We start from the raw sequence: 24950 nt of genomic DNA on the forward strand, positions 1-24950 counted from the left end.
AGCTGTACAGTAGATGAGCTCATTAGCCAGCACCCCCACCCCCCCATGAGGAGGAGGAGGGCGGGCGGCCCAGGGAGCGTGGCGGCAGAGGCGGCAGAGAAAAGGCTGTCACCGTCCTTTCTTCCTTTTGGTACAAGCGTCTCCCTGAGCCGATGATTCTCCCGCAGTGACACCTCTCACGGGCACTAATGAGATCCGTGTCACAGAGCTAATGTGCTCTGACTGGACTCTTGATAGACACCCCACTTCTTCAGGAGACCACAGGCCAGCAATGCCCCCCCTGGGGCTAGGCCCCTACCCTGCTACATGCCAGCTCAGCTCTCTTGCCAACTCTGCTGGGCCACAAGCTCCTGAGAGTCCAAAGGTGTCTGGGCCATCCTGCCTTACCTCGAGCCTGAGACTCTCCCCACTCCCTGAGCAGAGGGGCTCAGTAACCAGGGCAGGCCCCTTCTGGGCATCAGGGAAGGTTCCAGTTAGTCTCTCCACCAGCTGAAACCTGCAATCCACCAGATCTGTGGGTACCAACAATAGTTGCGATTTTACTGACACTTCCTGTACCGATTTCTAAAAAGGAGGGAAGGAGGGCCAGGTTCTGCCCTCAAGTATGTCTTGCCCAGGTCAGGTATGCAGGGCCTGGACATTACCGCCAACAGATTGTAACTGGGGCCCAAGGGTGTATTCTGTGCACTCAGGCTGGGGATGTTGGGCCAGATTCCCAGAGAAGGTGGCCCTGGAAGATGAGCAGGGTTTTCCTAGGTCAAGAGGTAGAAAGTAAACAGAAATCACAGAGTAAGAACTGTCAGTGGCTGCAGGATCCTGGCTCTGACGGTCACTAGAGCCAGGCTGAAGTGGTGACAATCCTTTCCTGTCTTCCTCAGTCATGCTTATGGAAGCTTTGTCAAGCCTGTATGTTTCACATGACCCTGAAGGAAATGAGGGAAGTGAGTTTGTTGTCTTCCTTACTGCTTCTTTTGGTAGCACAAAGCCTGATACCAAAAAGGTGCTTCCTAGTCCAGCAGAGTGGTAAGAACCCAGGCTTGGCCCTCAGATGGGCTGGTGTTTGAGTCCTGGGTCCTCAGTTCAACTTGCAGCTTTCCTTGGGCAAGACACTTAACTAAGCCTCAGCCTCCTACCCTATAAAATGGGAATGGGGCCTCCCTGATGGTGCAGGGGGTTAAGCATAGCACTGTGAAGCTGTCCACAGCCTCAGCAGCTCAAGTTTGATTCCTGGCCAGGTTGCTACCCACATGGCGCAGCAGACCTCTCCTGTCTTGCCTGTTGCTGCCCTCAGCAGTGTATTTCAGTCAGCCTGCCTGTTCTGCTCTCCACTCTGTCTCTAGTGAATCCTCTCACCCTCTGCACCTCTGGCCTATATCTCAATTCGTGTATGCATAAATAAATAAATCGTTAAAAAAAATAAAATGAGAATGATGATGACTGTCTTTGAGACTGGTGTGAAATTTAAATTAGTTGACAAAAAGTGCCCCCAAATAATGAGTGCCTTGCTGACCCTTTGCTGAAATGAAAGAAGGACCACACAGCAGTCAGCAGTTCCCTGAGGAGGCTGCTCTGCCCCAGAGCCTTAGGACCAACCAAGAATGCTGACAGGGCCCACTGACAACCAAGGACGCACACAGTTCTGCATACACACAGGCATCTCACCCACAATCCTCTCCAAACTGCCCCACTCACCAGGTTCCCAAGGACAATCCACTCCCCCAAGAGAACTAGGCCTCCCCTAAGAGGGCACACTTACAGCCTTGACACCTCTTTTCTGCCCAGAGCCCCTAAACCTTTTCTCTCCCTTTGTGCCCAGGGCCACGCTGTTGCCCTATCCTCAGGATTGTACCTGTGCGCTCTGTGGGAACAGGGCATTGTGTCTGTCATCTTCTCATACACCTATCACAGTTCTGGACACACAGCAGGTGCAAGATAAACATTCACTGGGTCCCTTGGTCCTATTTTCCTGGCCACTGAGGGCTCTGAATTAACCACCACCTCCTGAATACCTTGCTGGACCTCCCCTGTGGCCTCTTCAACAGTTTCTTCTCACTAGTCCTCCCTGTACAAACTAGGCCACTCCTTTGATCAGTCCCATGGCTGCCCCTCAAACAGCTCCACCATGTACAGCCACCCCAGTGGGCCTGTTCCCCTTTTCCAGTTGTCCCCGCCCAACCCCCATCAGTCCAACTCTTCCATATATACCTTAGAAAGAGGCTCTAGGGGTCTGCTCAGTCTAGGGTCATCAGTGATTTGCTCACAGAGCCACTGCCCCCTCTATGGCATTGTGGGACATTCAAGAAGCTCCTGGAGATGGCTACACTGTGGGATTGGCAGAACCCTTGCCCAGCACATCTCCATTGCCGCCTCACCCCCCACTGAGATACATACCACTCCCCATTCCAGGCTGCCAGCTCCTCACACAGTTAATTAGCACCATGTCACTGAGGACCAGCCTGAGTGGCCAGTGACAGGAGCTGACCCCTGACCCCAGGGCTGGGAAACAGTCCACATCAAACTCTTATAGCGCGACCCTTTTAGCACGCACAGTAACTCGGGGCACCGCCAGCTGAAGCTCATTAAAGCTGTCTCTTTGGCGCGAGGGCCATTAACCTCACTGCTCAAAACCCACGCCTCCCCTCCCCGCCTCTCTCAGCCCAATTAATGCCCTGCATCCTCCCTCCCTTCCAAGCACCCTCACCCACACCTCAGCACCAGCCAGGAGCTGGCAGGGCAGCCCTCTTCATTCAAAGATACAAAGACCAAGTGCCCTGGGGAGGCCCTGGGTACTGGCTGGGGAAGGGTTTCCTGAGCACCCACGTGTGCCAGGCACTGCACAGGCCTTTTACACAGGTGATGCCACTGAACCTTCCTAACGGCCTAAAGAGGCAGCAGCACTGTCCCTTGTCTCAGGTCACAGGCTCTGGCAGTAGCTCCACAAGCCTTACTCCACTGTCACTCACCGTCTTGGGTTGGACCCTAGCACCCATCCAGATAGAAAACCTCCTCTGAAGGTGGGATCACTTCCGTGGTTCTCACCCAGAGCCCACAAGGGTAAACAGACACAAAAGGTACCTCTGAGTCCCAGGAGGCAGCAAAGTGTGGAAACCCTTCTCTCACCAACACATCTTGGGACAGATACACAGAAGCCACCACTGAGCTCAAGACTGGTTCTTTCCACCTGTGAGACTCAATTACTGGAGTTCCTCCTCCCGGGGCCAGTGCAAGTCATCTCACGGGTCCTTGCCCCCATTCCATGCCATAACTGATTCACCTGCTCTTTCTCACGCTCGTTCCCCACCTGTGGCATTTGTTGAGCGCCTGCTAGGATCTGGTTTGTGCAGCACAAACTGCCTCGGGTTCTCAACCAGAGCCCTGATGCTGTGGCTCTCTCACTCACAAAGCTCAGTCTCCTCAGAACCTTACCCTGTAATCTGGCATTCAAGGCCTGTTTCTCATCCAGCTGTTCCCTAACCCCAATACTCCAGTCACAGGGAGGTACTTGTCAATAAATGTCCAAACCTGTCCTCTCAACATGCGGGCTTTCTCATGGTCTCATGTTTTTGTTACATGTAGTTCCCCCCAAGTAGAAAAGTGCTCCCATTTTTCTGCCCAGCAAACTCCTATTCATCCGTCAAGGATCCACTGATTCAAGTGTCCACTTCTCTAGGAAACTTCCTGCTGACTTCCCAGGCATATCACCTTGCTAGGTCTGGGGTCCCCTTTAGGTTGTATGCTATAGCTCCCATGGGAGGGAACAGCAGTTGCTGTTGTGTACTCCTTAATTCCCTAGGCCTACTGACCACTTCTTCTTTCCCCTAGGATTCCAGGAAAGCTGTGGGGTGTCCCAACAATAATGATATGGGATATTCTTGTGAGATGTAAATAAGGAGTTAGTAGTCACCTTGGCAACTGAGGACGGGGGAAATCTCCCTTGGGGAAGCCAGGTATTTCTATCGTAGCCCTTAATACCTTGGGTGGCTATTGCCCAGTTCGGTCTCTGTTTCTAGGATGTGAGCTTCTCGAGCTCACAAGTTCACTAAGCATCCCCAGTAACCATCAGCACCAGTGATGTCTATAGTAGGATGAGGGGCTAGTCTGTAGTAGGTGACTGCGTCCTCTTGCTGTATCTTGCCAGCCCCCTTGCCGCCGGGCCCCCAACTGCCCAAACCACAGTACCTCCCCAAAGATACATAGGTTATGACAATGTCATAATGCCATCCAGGCATACCCCTCCTTCTTTCCACTTGCAACAAAGCCTATGCCTGTCAACTATGCTGCTTGAAATTATTTGCATGCGCGTGTGTACCCACGCCCACAAGATACATAGAAACGAATGGATAGGCTTTCTGATGGATACACACACAGATGGTTGCTTCCATATATAGACAGTGCCCATGGGAACATGTTTACAGATATAGTGTTACACACATACTCCTGGAAACAGGTATACACATATAGGGGCACACTTAGACAAACAGAGATACGCTGCTGAAGGTGTCACATACATGTGTGCATGCACAAACCCACCCACCCACCCACCCTTACTGATCTATTAGAAGCTGGAAGAGCCCCCAGTGCCTAGACCCACAGCCACTCCAGCCCCTCCCAAGTAGGAATCCTCCTGAGGGTGCGCCACCACCTGGTACCCCAAATGGCTCCTCCCAACCCAGGCACAACTCAATGGAGGTTGCTGCTCCTGCGGGGGAGTCAATACCCTGTGGACGGAGCCATCGGTCAGAAGGACCCTGACTAATTAAAAGCTGGTGAGGTTTAAATAATTCATCTCCTTAACTCCCATTGATCGCCCATTTTAGTGGTCACAGACTTGAAACAATATTAAACAGCCTCCTCCAGCTCCACGGGGGGTGGGTAAATTGACATGTGCCCCCACCCCTCCGAGGACATCACTTACTAGGGAGGCAGTGTGGGGAGGGGAATACCTTGTCCCAAATCCAGGGCCACTTGTGATCACCAGACCTGAGACCCTGGTCTCCTTCTAAATGTTGTTTTGAGAGATCCTCCAAGGTCAAGTTCTATTCCCCCCTCATTCACCCTTTCCCCTCATCCTTCAGCTATGGAGAGCACCCTCTTAGGAGCACAAAAATGAGCCACAGAACCCCTCTGGTGCCAGGGGTTTGGGGCCTGCGGGCAAGGGACTGACCGAGTTGCCAGGGGGATATGTGGAAAGACTGACCAATGCCGCTGTGGGGCCGGCCTATGTGTTGCAGGCTGAGGCCCTTGTTCATGTCTAGAAGTCCATTCTTGGGCCAGCAGCCCATGGCGAAGCTGTAAGCCTGGAAGACAGGACGTAAGAGTGGTTAACAAAGGCCCGAACCAACCCCGCTCACTCACAAGCAACCCCCCACCCCCACCCCCACCGCCCATTTTCCTGCTTTAGGACTTGTTCTCCTCATGCCACTTCATAAGACTCTCCTCACTGGGTCCCTTTTCCACCAGGGGTTTCCTTTCTCCTGGGCATCTCCCAATCAGAGAACCCCACCACCTCTGATTGGGTGCCCCCCTTGATGCAGTTATAAATGACTGGTCTCTTGTTGACACTTTCCTTTTCCTCAAACTCTATTTCCTTTTATTGGCTGAGGGAAACTGAGGCCGGCGTTAGGTGTCACCCACAGCAGACTCCTCTCTAGAGTGCTCCCACCTGCCAAAACCGTCCTCACTAGAGCAGCCTCCTCATTATGCACTCTTCTTTAGAATTCCCCCTCTCTTCAGATATCCCCAATGCTCACTGGGCCCCTCCCCAAGTATTACTGTTCATAAAGGCTGGTGTTTGGAAGGTCCCTGGAGACCAGCCTATAAAAACTTCATAGACAGGAAAACTGAAGCAAGAGGGACCAACCACCTGCCTGTGGCCAGTCTGATTATGACCTGGAGACAGCTGAGAGTCATATGGGGGTTCATCTGAAGAGGGGTTAAGTCACCTGGCTGACTTCAGTGGCTGTGAGGGAACACATGACGAGAGAGAGAGAGAGAGAGAGAGAGAGAGAGAGAGAGAGAGAGAGAGACGAGAGCGAGCATGTGTGTGTGTGTGTGTGTGTGTGTGTGGTGTGGGGAGCAGATCTCAGCTGAAGGTCAAGTGCTCACTTATGCATATTCAAAGCAGCCACCCATCGATCTGTACTTAATTGTTTTCCTGGGGTTGGGGAAGGAAGTGCTGGGGGCATCGATCTGCTGGGGGGGCCCCCAGCACTCCATTGCCTATATCTCCTACTTTCGCCACCTGGCCGCCACCAACCTTCATGGGGGGGGGACAACAGAACACGGCTGCACCTACTCTTACAGTGCCTTACAGACATGACTGACCTGATACCACAAATGAGAAACTGAGGCCTAGCAAAATGAGAATCACAGGGTTAGAGCATACTAAGTAGTTCAATGGGGAGCTAATTCTTGCTCCAGCTGCTAACAAAGCCCCAGTCTCCTACCAGTGGGGTTGTGTGGCTAGCTGATCATTAACCATCCCTCACTTTAAAAGTCCCCAAATACCAGCTGCCCTTTTCCCAGTGGCAAGAAGGCAACAACATGCAGACAGTGGTAAGTGGGGATGCATGCTGGGGGATCAGAAGCTAGATGGCGAGTCCACCGAAGGAACTAAAGTGACTGGCAGCCACAGTGCCAAGAGGTCCCGCTCCACCAAAGATTCCCTCACAGGGCAGACGGTCCAGCTAGGGGAATCAGGAATGAAAGACAACCGGAGACTGGGCAGAGTCTGAGCCAGGGCCGAGGGATTGGGCAGAGGTCTAGTACCCTTTCCAGCTGCAGAACCAAGCCAAGCCGATAGCCCTGAGGGCACCGGGAGGCAAGGAGCCAGTGTGGCCACCTTAGCATCCTCCCAAGCTATTTTCCTTGACCACAGAGGTACCAGCCACAACCCAGCTTCCCAGCCAACCTTCTCATCCTTTCCCAGTCCATAGCTGTACCCACTCGGGGGCTGAGTATGAGGCTCAAGGACAGGGGAGAGGACCCTGGCTGCGAGCCAGGGCAGAGCTGAGGATGCAGGCAGAGGGAAAGCAGCCAGCCAGTGGGCGGTGCACAGCTGGAGGAGCTGCTGAGCGTGGTCAGGGCCACGGCTGGAGCGCAGTGGGCCAGAGAGCAGTGGCGGGCCGGCTTTCAAGTACTTTAAAATCACTTACAAAGGCCGGATTAAACGATCAGAAATTCCATTTAATAGGACAAATAAAGAAATAACAATCTACTCTATCAGCCTGGAGAAGGCGAGCTGGATGGGTTTTTTTTCTCCTCTAAAAAGGAAAAAGGGAAGGAAGGGGGAAAAAAGAAGGATAATGTGTGTTTACTCAAGCAAAGAAAAAAATATTTAAGTGATGTCGGGGAGAAGATTGCAGTAACTAGTGAAGAATAACATCGTCTACTTTGCTGTCAAATCACACCCGAATTTCAGTAATAGATTCTCGGCTGACACTCAATTCAATTCGAAGGTGATCCTGCTTTATCCCAGCCCATCAAATATTAAACACTTGCATTAGCAGGTGCTGCCGCTTCCCGGCTTAAAGCGGCGGGCGGGTGGCAGGGCTGCCGGGGCCCCTCTGCTCTGCTGGCGGCTCAGGGACAGGGCAGCTCAACGTTATCTGCACGTCGTTCTGAGTCTTATCGCAGCTAAGCGGGAAGACCACTTCAGATAACATTAGATGCCTGCCCTGACGCGTCACCATGATTAGATTATTATTATAATTATGACCCCCCAAGATCTTCCCCAAACTGGGATGCATGGAAGGGGGCTGGAGGGCAGCAGAGCCCAAAAGGGCCAGGCCGAGCCTGGCTGGACCAGGGCAAGCTGGAACTCACAGTAGGAGCGCAGAGGTACCAGGTGAGGCGGTAGCCCTGGTCCCGCCTGACGGATGCCTTTCAGGAAGGGCAGTCTAGCTTGTCAGAGCGCGGGCGAGATGAATTGGCGTCTCCGCCACGGCCGCGGGTGTCATGCCGCACAGTTTCATATTCCCAGATAAGGCGCGATAACCAATTGCTGCCGTGACATGGCCTCATCCAGCACTTCCTCAGGGGGCACGGCAGAGGGGAGGGAGGAAGGGGCGGCACGTGCACATGGGTCTGCCAAGCTCTAATAAGAGGGATTTAATTTTTACAAATGCTGCTTCCAGCGGGGCCTTCACATACTAGCCAAAGTCCAAAATGATATTAAAAATGGTTAATTAAAACTGCTCTCCTTCAGCCTGGGCTCTCCTGCCGCCCCTGCTGAGAACCCTGGTATGTCTCCCCAGGTTCCGGCACACACTCATGCAAGCTGAACTTTCAGACATGACCACTGGCCCCCTGAAGTCCCAGGCGTAGTCCCACAGCATAGCACCACAAACTCCCCCCAACTCCTGCCATCACAGGGATCCCTCAGGCATAGCCAGGGGCCACAGAGAGCCACCTAGAGAATAATTCCACAGCAACTTGTGCTTCCACCAATGTGTGGTCTGGACCCTCACACCTGCTGCCCCTCTGCTCCTGTGCCACAGGCCCACCACGCCCAGACTCACTTCTAATGGGCCTCCACTGTCCCCAGATACATACACTACTGAGGAGCAGACCCACACAGGCACCAAACTCTCTCTCGGGTTACTCAGTCCATTTTTTCATTTACCTTCCTTCCAGATGTTCTCTCTGGCAGTCTGCATGCCTCTATGAGTCTTAGTAGAGCCTGCCTCAGAGCCCAGGGCAAGGTAATGTGGGCTGTCTCCGAGAAGTCAAGGTTGGACCCAGGGAGTCATGGGGGCAGGAGAATCAAGGAGGTTGTCCCCTGTGGGTTGCCCTCAGAGACAGTGGAGGCCCCTGTGGGATTGGAGGCAGCTAGGAAAGCTCCCTGGAGGGAGTAAAGACAACATTCCAGACAGAAGATGCAGTCAGGACAAAGAAGAATGGCAAGAATAAGTGGTGAGAGGCTTAGGTCAGGGCTTGGACATGGTTGGGGCAGCCACAGTGGACAGAAGCTGCCCTATCGTGAGGTGCTGCCCCTCCCAGCTCTTTGCACAATGGTGGTATCAATCAAGGTGCCCTAAATATCGCTTATCCTCTTTTTCCCATATGCTTCCTATTTCTGTTTCTACCCTCTCTCCTGACAGCCAGTGGGGTGCAGTGTAAGGGACCCAGAAATTTTCTGACCTTGCTCAGCATGAGGCAGGAATCTGTTTTAAGAGCTCTTGCCAAGATCTGTGCCTGAGACCCTTTGCCACACTGGTTCCAAAATCTCTGGGTGCTCCCTCTCCAGCTGCACTTCTCCCACCCACCAGGGCCCACCTGGCAGCCATGGGTTCCTAGCCAGAGGAAGGGTCAGATGGAAAGATGAGTGGGGAACTCATGAGTCCTATTCAGGGAGGTGGAGTTGGAGTGAGAGATGCCGGGTCTACCAAGCCACCCCGCCCCAGCCCTGTGCCAGGCAGGCATGCACACTTCCTTTCCCCTGGGCTGCTGCAATTTCCATGCGCGGGGAAGCAGGTGCCGAGCTGCTCCCGGCTGGCTCTCCCCTCTCGCGGCTCTGCCCGCGTTGGCTGCTGCCCCATTAGCTTAGTGGCCAGCCATCTGCGACGGGCCTGCCGCGCAGCCCTGCTGTAGGCGCAGCGGGTGGCCCCCTGTGTAACAGGGAGCTTTGCCATTAGCGCCTTTAATATTCTGACACCTCAGCACAGCCTGCTATTACATGCAAACGCTGATCGCCCTGTGAAATTACATTGCTGGGCCCGCGAAATGGAATCGTGTATAATCAGCCTCCTCCATGCACTGTCAGTCCCATCACAAACACGGCGCCCGGCGGCTTACGGGGGCTTAGCAGCTGCGACAAGTGTATTGGGTTTAATAGATGAAGTAGCCCTCATCGGCAGCAGCATCAGATCCTTCAAAGAGGAAAGAATAGGCATCGACAGCTGCTGGGGTATCTCTGCCCACCCAGTTGCTACCTACCAGGGCCCTGCAAGTGGGGTAGACACAGACAGTAGGCAGGGCCGTGGTCAGGGCAAGAACCCAGCTGGGACTTCAGACAGAAGCAAGACTGCTCTGCAACTTTCGGGAAAAAACCTGAGCTTCCAAGTTGGTGCCAGCACACCCAACCCATCAAGCCTCCCGAGTTGGTGGGGAAGAGCAGGACTTTAACCAGACCTCTGGGTGACTTGTCACCCTATAGGCCAAGGGCTGATGGGCCACTTCCCAAGATGAGGAACGAAACTAAATCAAATCACCTACTATTCCTGTAAACACTCAACAGATGATGCTGAAAAGTTGATACTCAAAGGTGGGGGAGAGGCCCAACTATTACCTAATCTATCTAAATGGGCAACACTTCCATAGCTGTTGAACCAAGGACAGAGGCCACAGGTAAACATGAGGGTGGTGCACCTGACAGCCCTTATCTTGCAGAAAGGCACTGTGCTCAGGCTTAGGCTTGGGAGTCAGAAACACCTGCATTTGGTGTCCAGTTCTGCCAGCTATTAGCACCACGACTTTGGATGAGTTATCAAACCTTTCTGAGCCTCAGTCTCCTGAGGGAAGGTAGTTCTTCTCCCCAGGTATAAATGAGGTCACTCAGGAACACCCCATTCCAGTGTCACCTCCAGATATTCTTGGTGCCATCATCTAAATGCACACTGCCTTCTAGATTCAGACTTACATCAACTGTGGCAGGTCTTTTTCAGGGACAGCCATAACGCCTATCTCACATGTTCTTCTAATGTGACTTTGACTCACTTGCTATCAACAGGGGGAGTCTATGTCCCCTTCCTTCAAAACAGAGTGGGCTTCTGTGCTATTTCAACCAACAACAACAACAAAAATAATGTTATGTCCCTTCAAGGCCATTTCAGAAACACAGAGGCAGTTTCCTCTTCATTTGCTAGAACAGTGCCCTAGAGCCCTGAGCTGCACTGTTAAGTAGTTATACTGCCCAGAGGGTGCCATGTTGTAAGGAAGCTCAAACTAGCTCGTGCAGAAGCCATGAGTCTGGGTGAAGGAAGAGACTTCCTAGATACTCCCTGCTGCTTCAACCATGCTCTGTGCCAGCTCCAGTCACTGAAAATGCATGAGAGAACCGGAGCCAGAAACAAACCCTTTTGATTACCTGACTTGCAGAAACCATGAGAGATAATGAAATAACTGTTGTTTTCAGTCACTCAGTTTTTGGGAGTGATTAGTTATACAGCAACTAACTGGAAAACCAAATACCTCCTCATTTCTGGATATATTCTGCCAATATTCCTCAATAACTTCTCCCTTGACGCTGCTAGGCTAGCTTCCTCTTTCTCTGGGACTTCATTCCAAATTACCACCACTCTGGGTAACTTTAGTATCTACAGGATGACCCATCTGGGAACTTTGACTCTCAATTTCTCAACCCTCTGTGCTATACCGACCTTCTCCTCTACCTGTTTCAGTTGTCTATTCCTACAGCCACATATTGGGCCTTGTTATCTCCTGGAAGTGTTTTCCACCTGAAATCTTAAAATGACAGATTCCACTGTGACCCCAGCCTCCTAGCTTTCCAGCTTTTGAATCCTCTCTCCTCTACTCTTGCTTTTTCTCCAATCTACCCATCATATTCTGGCCTCAGCCCATTTTTTACCAAGCCTGGAGTCCTTGAATTAATCATTTCAACTGTTAGTCCACACTCATACTTGAGCTAAGTGATGCTGAAAAAGTGACTCAAAGAAAGCAGCCACTACAGATCCAAGACGACAATCTTAGCACTCCCAGTGGTATCCAACAAACTACTCCTCTCCTCTTTCACAAACATAGTAAGATTTGCTGGGCAGAACTCTATCAACTGCGCACCCCTCATCTACAAATGCACTTACAGCCCTCCTCATCTGCTCCTTTACCAGAACTGTTCTAAGAGACATTCCACTTCTTATCTAAGGGTAATCTTGTACTTGAGCCTCTCCACCTCTTCATTCTGCTCCATCTAGTATCCCCTTTCTAAGCCTTAACCCCCCTTTTTCTGCTGCCTTCTTTCCATTAGTTTTCAAGCATATACTTATAATCTTTACATAACTTCTGCATGTCTCAGTTTCCTCTTTATAAAATGAGGGTACTAATAGTCGCTGCCCAGAGAGTAGATGTGAGGATTAATGGATTATTGTATGTAAGGTGTTTAAAACAATGCCCAGACCTCCCCGGTGGCGCAGCGGTTGAGCGCTGGGTTGCGAAGCTGCCCGCAGCCTCCGCAGCGCCGGTTCGATCCCCGGCTGCTCCCCGGCCACGGGAGGAGGGTCCCGCATGGCGTGCAGACCTCTCCTGCCGCCCGCTGCTCCCCTCAGCAGTGTGCTTCGGTCCTTCTGTCTGCTCTGCTCCCCGTTCTGGCTCTGGTGAATTCTCTCACCCTCCCGCGCTTCTGACTGTACCCAGTGCTTGTATAAATAAATTAAAAAAAAAAAAAAACCAAAAAAACAATGCCCAGATCTTTGAAAATTATGAGTATTAGATTATGAAAGTCCTCCACTTATTTCACATCCCCATCCAGCTATTGGGGTTCTTCTGTTACCAACCAAACTTCTCTGAGACTCACTACCACTTATTTCCCCATCACTCCTTAATCTCTGCAGTCTCGTTTGCTAGCCCAACTATGCCACCTAGCTCTGCTGAGGTCAACAATCTCACCATGCTGCCTTCACCACTGGGCAGCCTGCTTCATCTTTGAAACTGTTCGCCTTCGGTTTTCTCAACATTCTCCTCTGAGCTGTCCTGTCTCTCTGATGTTTTCCTCACAATCTCCTACATAGTCTCTTCTGTATCTGGTCATCCTATGCATGTATTTACACACTCCCTTGCTGCTTTTGCCTAAACTCTATCACTCTCCTTGGGTGATTTCTTCAATCCCTCGCTTTGAATATCTCCAATTTCCAAATAAGATATTTCTCATCACTTCTGGAGTGTCATATACATCTATTGTCTATCTGACGTCTGTATCTGGATTTCACTCAAGGACTTCATACTCAACATATTTAATAAACAAAAATACCCCACAGCATTTCAATAGATCCTCTCCAAAGTGCTCCTTTCTCTTGTGTTCCCAAGTCCCAGTGAAAGCAATTACTATCTATCTGGCCAACTTAGTCTACCAGAAATGGGCGGGGGTGGGGGCTGGTCAACTTTACTTCCTGCTTCTCCTTACTCTGACTACCAAGTCCTGGAACTGATGTTTCAGGCCTCTGAGACTTTTCTCGAGCAATTCCTCCAGTTTACCTAGAATGCCCTTTGCCTTCCCTGCTTTTTGTCCTAAGGAACACATGCTCCTCTTTCAACACTCAACTCAAAAGGACCTTTCTTTTCCAAGTCTTTACCAGTTAAATTCCTTCTTTAAACCCTTCCACACTCGATCAGCCCCTGTAACATTAGCTTTATTTATGAATCTATTACTCCATGATGCTGGGGGATTTTTAAGGGCAGATGTTGTATAAGAGGAGGAATATATCTCTTTGGGTATAATTCTGCCAAGAAGCAAGGCCTGGTTTTCAGAGTTGCTACCTCTGCCAAGCCTATCCATTGTCCTTTAGGAACCACGGCTGTTTTAGTCTAGCCGAACAGCAATCCTCCGACAGCTGTACTTAGAACTGGGGACTCAGTTGCCTATGTTAGGAAAAAAGGGGGACTTTTTCCTTCTCCCCTCTCTTTTTCTTAACTCTTTGGCCTTATGGATAGCCTCCACTCCATTCCCCAGGCCCAGAAGCTCAACCACCACAGCTCAACCACAACAGCAAAAGGATAGACACTCTCATCAGATGACATAAACCCATCTTCTCTGCCCCCAGCAGATAGTTTTGTGATCACAGTGTTCTCTGGCTACCAACATACACCTCTGTCCATCAACAGAACTTGAGTGGGATAATCATCACCTCTGTGTATTTAACCTTCCTGCTCATTGCCTACAATTGGACCGGCTCCTCTTGTGTGCTGGAACCCCCACCACAGAAAAGGCAGGGGCTGTGATATAGGTCCTGGGTCCAAAACATTCGGAGGACAGTACAGTTTGATCCCATGAGAGGCCTGAGTCTATTTTCAGATGGAATAAGCTCCCTCAAGTTCCCAGAATCCTTGCTTCATTGCTGAGTCAGAGGGAACTTGGGGACACTGAGGTTTCGGACTGAGAGCCAGACCAGAAGCCTCTGTGCCATCCATGCTGCCTTGCCCTCACAAAAGAGATTGGCCTGTCTGGGGCTCCACGTGCACTGTCACAGAGTCGAAGGCAGCAGGTCAGTTGGAGCCAGCTGCCCAGGGTGAGAGCCACATTGTGAGTTTTCTTTGTTTTCATTACAATTTCCTCTCCCATTGCTTTTTTTTAGCCAGCCTTTTCCTCCCCGGGGTGCTGGGGATTGAATGAAACACCACCCCCGGCTCCAATAAGTGTATTTCAATTACATCTGTCACTGCATAACGATATAATGATATATCATGTGATATTAAATCCATGGTAATCATATCAGGGATTTTTTTTAATCGTGCACTAATCGCATTATTACATCTCTATAATTAACAACAGGAGGTATGGAAATTCAGTTAAGGCAGAAGGCTCAAAGTACTCCCCCCCTCCGTCCTACCCCTGCCCTACCTCCACCAGATTAGAGTACAGTTAGGTGGTAGGGATGGGACTGCAGGGAACTAGCACGATGGGCCAAAGCCCCCACGTCCCAGTGCCTGTTTTGGGCAGAGTCTTCAGCATTCAGGAGTGGCAGAGATAGGCCAGACTGAGAGACCAGGGTGCTGTCTATCCTGTGAAAGCTCAGGAAAGAGCCTGAGGCAGAGTCACAAGGAGAGGCCCAGATACAAGGCTCAGTTGGGCCTTCGGTACCTCTTGCCACTGTATCACCAATTCATCTCCCCGGGAGGGTTGTTACCTTCCCTTCAAACCTGCAAGGCTCTCAAAGGAGCTATGAGGCATAAGGCAAGTTCTTGCCTCATGGCCTCCTGACCAGATTTCCTCCCGCTCCTGCTCCACATACTCCCTCCCTTTGACCTAGGCCTTTGTGGTGGCAGCTCTTAATATTCCCAGGTTCGGCAGCTGTGATGTCTCTGCCTCTTGGTCCTATCATCCCTGAGCTGAACAAACCCACTTCTTCCTGGGGCTATTCCTCCCCAATTCTCTCTGAAGTCTAGCCCTTCATATTATATGACAAGTGAGTTTTTGATAACCACAGGGTTGTTCCCAAATCTCCTCCAAAACAATCCAAGTTCTTATGTCCTCCCACCCAGGCCTACATGGGAGAGGGAAGGGGCTTGGGACTACAGCTTGAACTATGTCAAATGACCCTGTCTCTCCCACCCCCTTCCTGATACTCAGCTGTTAGGGCTAATCCCCACAGGGGTGTCAGAACCAGTCTGCAAAGCAGAATTCTGTGTTTCAAGTCCAAAGCTTTGAACTTGGCATGTAACTAGTCCTCAGTGAGGGGCAGGCATTTTGCTAAGTTTGACTCTCAGAAGTTGGACAGGCCTGAAGATAAAAGAGAAAAATCATGTCCTTTTTCCTAATAAAAAGGAGACACTAATAGCAGTCAGCACTTAGGCAAAGCACTTTAAGTTTCTAAAGTGCTTTCCAAATTAAAATATAATTCTTTATTAAGCATGTGACACTACCACCATCACCACCGCCCACCCCTCACACACGAAGGCATGTACACGCTTGCACACATCACATACATCTTCACTTTCTTTCTCCCTGGGGAAAATAAAAAGGGTGTTCAAAACCTTCGTCTCAGACCTCCCTCCCTCTTCATTAGCTTGCTCATATAACTCACTTAATTGAGCAACTATCAAGTGCCAAGCTCTGTGGTGGGTGCTAGAAAGAGATCAAGTAGACTGCATCACTCCCTTCAAGGAGTTTCCAAGCTAGAAGGAGAGACAAGTAAACCCACATGCTCATATCCTGCCAAGAGGCCTGGAGGGAAATCACTAAGAAGGATGAAGATGGTCTTCAGTATGATAGCCAAGGTGAGCTGCCTATAGAAGGTGGGTTTGTAGGCCAGAAGCTCAATTCAGAGGTCTGAACTGAGACAAGAAAGTTCTAAGAAAGCATATGGTGGCAAATGAAATATGTGAGCAGATATGATCACCCAAGAAGAGAATAAAAGCACTTACCTAGTTACTAGTTAATAAGGTCCTTTTAAGGCTGAAAGGTGGGAAACTGAATACCAGTGCCCCAAGAGCCACCTCTACAGGGCAAGCGCAGCATCTTGGCCCCCGTACCTTCCTTTGTCATTTCTACCTTCATTCTTCCCATGTATGTACTATGGAAGGGTGCAGGCTCTGTAATCACATCAACCCACAACAGACATATTTTGAGAGCCTATTATATGCCACCCATGTGCATACATGCCACAGTATAGACACAGTACTGTCAACAGAGAACTCATAGTGTATTGAGAAAACAGGTGTAAAATAGTAACATAAATAATCAAAAATATCAACACAATCAGTTATAGCTATAATATGGGCTCAAAGAAGAAACACAGGCTGCTATGATAATACAGAGAAGGGGATTCTGACCTAGTTGGGGAATGCTTCCTGAGGACAGGTAAGCAGAAATGACTGAGAGGGGGGTAGGTTTCAGTGGGAGCAAGGAGATGATGCAAGTCAAGCCTGCTAGGTGAACTGTAACCCAGCAATTGGAAGGAATCAAATCAAGTCTAGTGTCCCTGAAGCACAGAAAGCAAGTACGAGATATGGCTGGTGAGGGAGACATGAGATGTCAGGTCACACAGGGCCTCAGGGAACATGATGAGGGCTTTGGGTATTTCCTAAGGTAATGGGAAGCCATCCAAGGGTCTACCACTGTCATATTATATGATTTGAGGGTGCTATACCAATGTCAAAAGTTGGTTTCTTTGCACACGTACCCATCCCTCTTCCTAAGAGTAGCCAGGTCTGGGAAAAATGAATAGAGAACCAAGATGATATTCTACCTGGAAGGAGTATAAGAAACCACACAAGCAGAACTTACTCATTCATTGGAGATTCACACATTCACTGAAGGCCTGACAGACCCTGGCAACTCATCAGACCCGACCCTCAAGGAGCCCACAGTCCTATAGACACAGACATCAATAAAAGCCCAATCACCATGGCGGGTAATTAGAACGATCTGCTGTAGGGATCTAAAGGTGGTAAGGGCTCAGCATCTGCGGCCCACAGGTGGATATGTTGCCTCGGGGTCCTCTGCTCACCACACAAGCAGCACTTGGCTGGCTGAGCACTCCCCAAACAGCCTGCAGAGTGGGCTCCCAGACAAGAGTGGGAGGAGAATCCTGAGCCAAGACTCTTGGGGAAGGGCTGGAGACCGTGAGCAGGAAACCTAAGCCAGGACACTTTGGTGGCAAAGATGAAGGTTCAAAGCATGGGACCAAATCCAGAGATGGGGGGAGTGTGAAAGGCTTACTGTATAGTCCCTGGAGGTGGAAGGGGGCACCAAACAACAAGCAAATAAACAACAGGACTTGAATAGAAAATCACTCCAGGAAATGGTAACTCTAGTCCCCAGGTCTGTTTCCTCTTTGGAAAATGAGGGGCTGGATTATTTCTTAGGTTCCTTCTAGATCTGAAATTCACCAAATCTGAGGCTCTTCAACCTCTCACAGGAGTCAGGTTTACTGCTGCCTCCACATCTTTGCTTATGCTATTTCGTCACCCTGCAACCGTAGCCTTCCTCTACCCACTTTCCAAATCCTGTTTTTCAGAACACCACCTTCAAGAAGCCCTTCCTGATTTCTCAACCTCCCTTGTCTACATCCCACCCTGACCTCCACAGTTCATCCCACAGTTCTCCCGATAGTGCTTTGCTTAATTACATAAGATCTGGCACTCTTACTTGATTGGTCAAGCGACTGTCTTATCACACCCTGACTCTTGACATCCATTTCAGGGGCAGGAGGGTAGCTCTACTCTCACAGCCCGAGAAGCAGGTGGAAGTCTGGGTCCCCATTCCTCTGCCCACAGTCCTTTGAGAACTCGACAGGCCTCCACTTGAAAAGGGTGCTAAAAGCAATGATGTCTCCAAGTGCAATGGGAGATATTTGTGTCTGCTTTACCCTTGGCTTTTTGCTCCGGTTCAGGTAGGAGCGGGGTGGGCCGGCTGGCAGATCTGAGAGCGCGGCACGCCCCAGCGGGCAGGGCGCACAGCGCGGAGGAAGGCGAGAGTCAGTCTGGAGTGCTCCCCATTTATCAAGCTCACGCAGGCCGCCAGCCGAGCGAGTCTTTCTATCATTACACCTCTCAAAATCCGATTCATACCACTAATCCTGCCTTCATTCTCCCAGATTAATAACATCTCTTTCAACCTTCACAGTGTGATAAATAGACAAAGAGAGAACAAAAGGAGAGACAGAAGAGAGAGAAAGAGCTGGAGCAAGTCCCCATAATAGAGCCGAGAAAGAGGAGAGGGAAAAAAGGAGAGCAAGCGAGAGCAAGAGCAGCCAGAGACTGCAGCTACCTTAGAGGGCTGCCGAGGAGAGCAGGCGCTGCGCCCTGCTATGCGCTCCGCTCTGTCCCTGAAGAGAAAGAAAGGCTTGTTAACAGCTCCTTCCTGCCTGCACTTTTGTTCAAAATCTTTTCTTCCTTTCCAATCCAGCTTTAGGTCAAATTCCAGTGAAAATGAGTCTCCTGGCTTCCCAGTCTCCTCCTAGCCTCCCTACTAGGCCCCGAGAACCAACCAGACCCCTGGCTACAGGGCTGGATCTCAGCAGGAGACAGGGCTGGCATGGCTTTAGCAAGGGTGGAACAAGTTGGCCTACAGCTTTACCAGAGCTATTCCCTTAGCCAGAACCAAGTCCCCTTCATTGGTCTTTAAGCTGGACAGAGAGGGAACAGAGCAGAGGGAGGGCTTGGGATTCATTCCCAAAGGCTGTGTCCTGCATATCTTTCCAACCTAAGGTTCCGGCCTAAGAACCAGCAGTCCAGCTTGATGGGGAAAGCAGGTATATTTCAGGCTTGCTAAAATAGAGGTGTGGCTAAGGGAAATAAACTCACTGGGCCCCAGCCCTAACACAGCTGATGAGTGACATTGTCTCCCCGGCCAGATGCTTGCCCACGCTTGTCTCCATGGCACTCCCCCCAACCCTCTTTTACAGACTCCAATCAAGGGGTCCAGTTCTGGATGCCTAGCTGAGTTCTTCCAGGAGGAGTCAGACACTCGATCTTCTGGAAAGCAACACATTTACACTACTGGGTAGGGACCTCTGTCTCCCTCACTCTACTGAGTTCTCTATTCCCAGGTCCAAGCTGCCAATGGTGCTTCCATTCTTTCTTGTCTTTGCCCAAAGTAGTCCTAACATAAGACCAAACCAAATACAGCTTGACACTCACTCTGGACTGCAAAGTATTTATTTATGCCTAGGCAACTGGCAAGCCTAGTTCAGGGGTGGGGGCAGAAGCACTTCACACCAGAAGGCCCAGTTGGCCTTGTGTACCCATGCTTCATAATCCCTCAGAGCAGGGGAAGATGGCACTGCATGGAGCTCCAGACCACTCTATTCAGCATATTCTCTTAGTATATGCTTAGTGTATGCACTCCTGGTGGTAGTGGGGGGTGAATGCATGTATAGAAGGAAGGTCTGCCCTGACCAATGCAGCCGAGTAGGAGCCTTACAAGCAAGTCAAGGCTTCTCCAAGGACAGAAAGATGTGAAGCAGAGCTCAATAGAAAGCTTCTATCCTGGTAACCCATTTAGAGGGAAGTCCTAATCCAACGAACATCTTGCTGATACTTTCCAGATCCTTTCCTTCAATATCCAGTGAAGGAGTTGGTTTTACCACAACTACCTAGCCCACTGGTGTCATACACTTTCCAGATCCTTTCCTCCAAAAAACCACCCCTTGTCCCAAAACACAGTCTGCCTTTGGATCAAAACAACTGCTTTCCGATCCCACCATTCACCTCTGGGAGCTATCACTTTCAGCCCCAACTCTCCGTTTGCCCAGTTGCCTCTCTTCTGGGGGAAATACCTTGAAGATTCAGAGAGGAGGCTTTGCAGAGCCAAGTAAAGAGCAAAGTGAGTAGACAGCAGTCCTGGGGATCATATCTGTTTCATAAAATCCAGAAGTTCCATTAACCTCTCCCTTAGCTCCATATCAGAAGGACTCCCCATACTTTTATCTGCTCTCCAGGATTTTATCAGGTCTCCAGGATCAGATACCTGCAATAGGGAGCAGGTAGAATGACAATGACTGACACCTGGCCATGGGTCCACGTGACCCAGGCAAGTAGGAGCTGAAGAGGGAGGGCAAGAAGGAGAAAGAATAATACAATCCAGTGAAGGAGCATGGTTTTACCACAACCACCTAGCCCAATGGTGTCATACACTTCAGGGCAGGTTAGGTATAGCTGGCCCACAGGCCCCCATACTGCCTCTGAGCCCAAGTCCATAGTGGAGGTCCAGAAGCATAGGCCCCAGGTCCTTCCTTCTTTAAGAGCCTGCATTGCTGGTAGATCAGAGCCTCAGCAGAGTCCACCCTGCAGCCCTCCAGACACAGCACCCACTTGGCCCAGATCCCTAAACTTGCTCTAAACAGCTCCCACACTCTAATTCAAGGGCAACTCCTGAATTACTTCCCCAGGGGTTCAGAAAGATGCTGTGACAGAAGGATAGTCCAGGCTCTGAGAAGGGCCTCTGCCTCTGTGGCCAACCCTTACCCCAACACACACTCAAGGCACCTTGGCCTGAAGTAAACTACCAGGTCATCAGACTTTGACAGATGGATCCCATCCCCCGGGGGGCTTGGCCTCTTCGATCAAGAGAGACAACAGAAACTCCAGTAAGGGGCCTGTCTGGGGATAGGATAGAAAGAAGTCAGCCAGACAAAGTAGGGTCTCCAGCAGGACAAGAAACCAAACTCGAGTGATGCTTTGCTCCCAAACCGGACTTTGAAAGCGCGCTCACTGAATACCTGGCGCTCAAGCTCATTCTTCCAGGCAGCCAGTGGTACAGAGCAGGGAAGAAGTTGGGTCCTAATGTGTAAAAAGCTTCAGCAAAGCAAAATCATTTACTCTTCAGTGCGACTGCTCAGCAGAGCTAATAAATCTTGCATGAGCAGGGCCGATTCTAATTTCCTAATATGAAAAGGCATTTGGATTGAGAGAGAGGGAGAGATAAAAGTGATTGAATCTCCAATAGTCCAGGTTACTGACAAGAAACATCCTGCTCAGCCCTGAGAGAAGGATGGCAGCGCCCACCCGCCCGCACACACCCATCCGTTCTGCCCCCCTCTTGGTGCGATACATCTCAGTCTCTTCTATTGACAGGACGTGGCTTTAAACACAGTTACACAAGTTATCATTTCTGCCTTCTGATCAATCTGAATTTTCAGGACAATTACCCTCTTAATCAATGATTGCTATCAGCAGCCCTGCGCCTGGACGGATTTCTCAGCAAGGTAATCATGCCGCCAGGCTGGACGGCGCGTGCATAGGCAATGAAGCTCCGGGTGGGGTCTTCTCCCTCCCACCCGAGTCCCCCATATCCCAGCCGCTGCCAGTATTGAGGACAAGGACGGCAAAGTGTGAAGGCCACTTCAAGGAGTGATGGGAGTAGAAGGGAGGGAGAGGAGGGGGGCCAGTCACCCAGTCAGCCTTCCAGACCACCTGATTATGGAACAAACCTATTAAAACCCTAGATTTACTACCCATCACCTTGATGCATCTTCGCATGCCCTCCTGCCATCATTCCTTCCTCCTAATTAGCCTAATAAAGCCCGATTCTAATTATGGGCTCAAACTATTAAGGTAAGCGCAAAGAAAAGAGAAATGTTGGTTTTACTAATCTCTCAGCGGTTACTGGTTCTGGGAACTCCTCTTCTCCCAGGGTTCTGGTTCATCTGGGCTACTGGAATGGCACAGAATGCCTCCTCTCCTCTCCTCACATGCCCAGGCCGGTGGCATTGCCACAAAGCCAGCCTGGTTTAGAGCTGTGAGGTCACCTAGCCCAATAGTCTATCATGGTCCTCCCACAGAGTTAGCTGTCCACATGTAGACAATCCAAAGTCCCTCAAGAAAAGAGGGAAAGGTGTACTCAGTCTGTCCTCATGTCGAGTTAGCCAGAGGCCATGCGTGCCATTATGGGGGCAACTCAGGGAGGGTTCTCACATCAGCTGCTGCTAGGCAGGCTTACACCAGAGGTGCCAACAATGGAATGAAAAGGACATGGTGCAGGACACTGATGAACGAACTTATACCTCAGCATGGGTGGCAGATATGTGTATACAGTTATACCCAGGGAAGAGTGGGTTATGATATTAAAACAGATCCTAACAATTTACTATTCTATCCCAAGGGGGAATGAGAATTAGAAAGTATGCATGTATTCATTCACTGACATTTACTGAGCGAGTGAGGGTACAGCAGCGAACAACACAGAAATGACCCTTATTCTTAAGAGCTTACAATCTACTAGGAAATACAGACAAGTTTAAAAAAAAAAAGTAAAACCAGTAATGTGAACTTGTACACGAATGTTCACATTTGAACACTGGTGGCATTTGTCACAGCACAAAAGTAGAAATGACCCAAATGTCCACCAACTGATTAGCAGGTAAATGAAATGTGGCAGATCAGTACAATGGAATATTATTCAGGAATAAAAAGAATTGAAGTACTGATTCATGGTACAACATGGAGGAGCCTTGAAAATGACACTAAGTGAAAGAAGCCAGCCATAAAAAGCCACACGTAGAAATTCCCAGAATCATAAGAACAGGCAAATTTATAGAGACAGAAAGTAGATTAGTGGCTGCTTAGGGCTGGGGCATTTGGGGAAAAATGGGAAATGACTGCTAATAGAGTTTCTTTTTGGGGGGACAAAAATGTTCTAAACTTAGATGGTGATGATGGTTGTACAACCCTGTGAATATACTAAAAAAGCACCGAATTGTATACTTTAAGTGGGTAAATAAGATATATTAATTATATCTCAATATAACTTCTCTCAAAAAACAAAAACAAACAAACAAACAAACAAAAAACCCACTATGATGGAAGAGGTGCAAGATCCCACAGCAGGCTCAGCAACAATGAACAAAATCAAGGTAGGCTCTAACAGTGCCTTGGCGCTCCAGCACTCACTGTGGGTGTCAGAAGAGGGTCAAAGTTCACAGTGGGAAGCTGGAAAAGTCCTCACAGAAGACATACAGGCATTAGATCTTGAATGGTCAGCAGGCATTCACCAGGCAGGAATACAGCTGAGGGCGTTCCAGAGGAAGGCAACAAATGTGACGTCTGGAAATGCACCACCAGCTTATCCTGGTGCCCAGCAAGTTCTCACTAACATCTTAAATGGATCCTTGGACACTGAGTTGAAGTGACATGAGAGCTAACAAAACCAGGTCAAAATGAGTAATGTCATTTTGTTCGACATCAGCTGGAATTTCTTTTTTCTGACCAACCTTATAATGAAGCGACTTTCTAGTTGGAAGGGACTTTGGGATTCTCAAAGGACAGGCTAGAGTGCGTGTACCTTGCTGGGTAGACATGAGGATTTCCAAGCAGAGGAGCACGTGAGATGCTTAGCACAGGACAGCCTGGGGTTTGGTGGCTCAGGAAGGGAAACACCATGTCATAGTTGGAAGGACGTGGTTTTTTTGAGTCAGATATCCAGGGTTTAAATCCTTTTCCCAATAAACTCCAATGTCGAGTGAGGGATTTTATCTATTTTACTTGCTATTTTATCCCCCGTGCTTGGCAGAGTGCCTAACCCAGTAGGTACTCAGCAGCCATTTACTGAATGAAAGAATGACTATGTGGAATTCAATTCCATTTGACAACATTTATTAAATACCTATTGTGAAGCTAGCACTCTGGTTACACAGTGGAGCTCTTCAGGGGTGGGGTCCCTGTTTGATCTCTGATCTCTGGACTCAGTACCTAACACCGGTTCTGTTTGGTACCAGGAAGATGTTCAAATTTTATTAATTCCCTTCCTTCTCCTGATCTGGGAGGCTTCCCTAAGACCCAGAGAATCTTGGATTGGTGTGGCCTGAACTTGTTGCTGATTGGCAAGAAAAGGGAAGCTGAAGCTGCAGGGGTGAATGGCTTGCAGAGCAGGTAGGGAGTGGTGGCCCTGTATTTGCCCCACTGCAAGCCATGGTGCTCTGGGAGGACAGCAGGCAACTAAGTCATCAAAGCCATTAAAGAACTGGGTATTAAGAGTAGACTGTCCAAGGCAGTGGACCTGCTTGCTGGGAGGAGGCTAGCATAGGTAGGCTGGAAACAAGCTGCGGGGCTCGAAAGTGGGAGGAGTGGGGAGAAGATCCTATTTCCTGAGCACCTTGTCCTCACCCCAGAGTTGTGCCATTTCTACATCTGGTGGGGATTACTGTCAACTCAGGTGGCTGACCACAGTACGAAGGGGGCTCCTCAGCCTCCCAGCCCCCAACTCCTGTAGGGCCTCTCCTCCCCTCCCTCTCCCTTCTTCCCTCCCTCTCCTTCCTGCAGAGCTTCCCTCGAGCCATAAAAATAAAATAAAACACAAACACCCACAGTCCAGGAGGAGGGCGTCAGACAGATAATGGGCATTTTATATCTTTTTATGACACTCCCCATAGGCAGCTCGGCAATCACAGCGCAATAAAGGCAGGCATGCAGCTTGCATAGTTAAACAACTGCCGGGTAATTAGGCACAGCAAACACACCACTAGGGAGGCCTCAGGGCTGTCCTGGGATCTGCCTGCAGCCTGCCCTACTGCTTGCAGCCTAGTAGGTGCCAGGCCCAGCACTAGCACCATAAGACCTGGTTGTGGTGCTAAGGACAGATCACTGGCTGCTGCCATATGCACACTTGGGCTCTTGCCTGTGCTTACTCACAAGCACATCTGTCCGTACACACAAGCACTTCCTGCGTCCAGCCCAATCTCATCACCCCAGGAGGGCCACCTCTTCCAAAGAGGGCAGCCTGGTGTCTCTAGAGGGCCCTACTTGCAGGCCCTTGGCTGCAGCAGGGCCCTGCTCATCTGGAT

General features: G+C 50.0%; 1 protein-coding gene across 12 annotated transcripts in view; it reads right to left on the reverse strand.

Annotated features, from left to right (window-relative positions):
• The window catches only part of ERI3 (ERI1 exoribonuclease family member 3), a 123765-nt gene that overhangs the window by 20189 nt on the left and 78626 nt on the right, over window positions 1–24950 (reverse strand). For 8 of the 12 annotated variants that reach the window (XM_037499135.2, XM_037499143.2, XM_037499136.1 and 5 more), the window contains one exon: window positions 5198–5297. The exons of 2 other annotated variants lie outside the window; for them this stretch is intronic. In XM_037499135.2, the coding sequence (XP_037355032.1) occupies window positions 5198–5297 (100 nt within the window). Of the gene's footprint in view, window positions 1–5197; window positions 5298–24950 lie in introns of those variants that run through there. 2 more of the 12 variants (XR_008550348.1, XR_005122880.2) reach the window with 1 other exon arrangement.

The sequence above is a fragment of the Talpa occidentalis genome, unplaced genomic scaffold (assembly GCF_014898055.3).
Source record: "Talpa occidentalis isolate TD23 unplaced genomic scaffold, MPIMG_talOcc4v2.1 talOcc4.9, whole genome shotgun sequence".
NCBI lineage: Eukaryota > Metazoa > Chordata > Mammalia > Eulipotyphla > Talpidae > Talpa > Talpa occidentalis.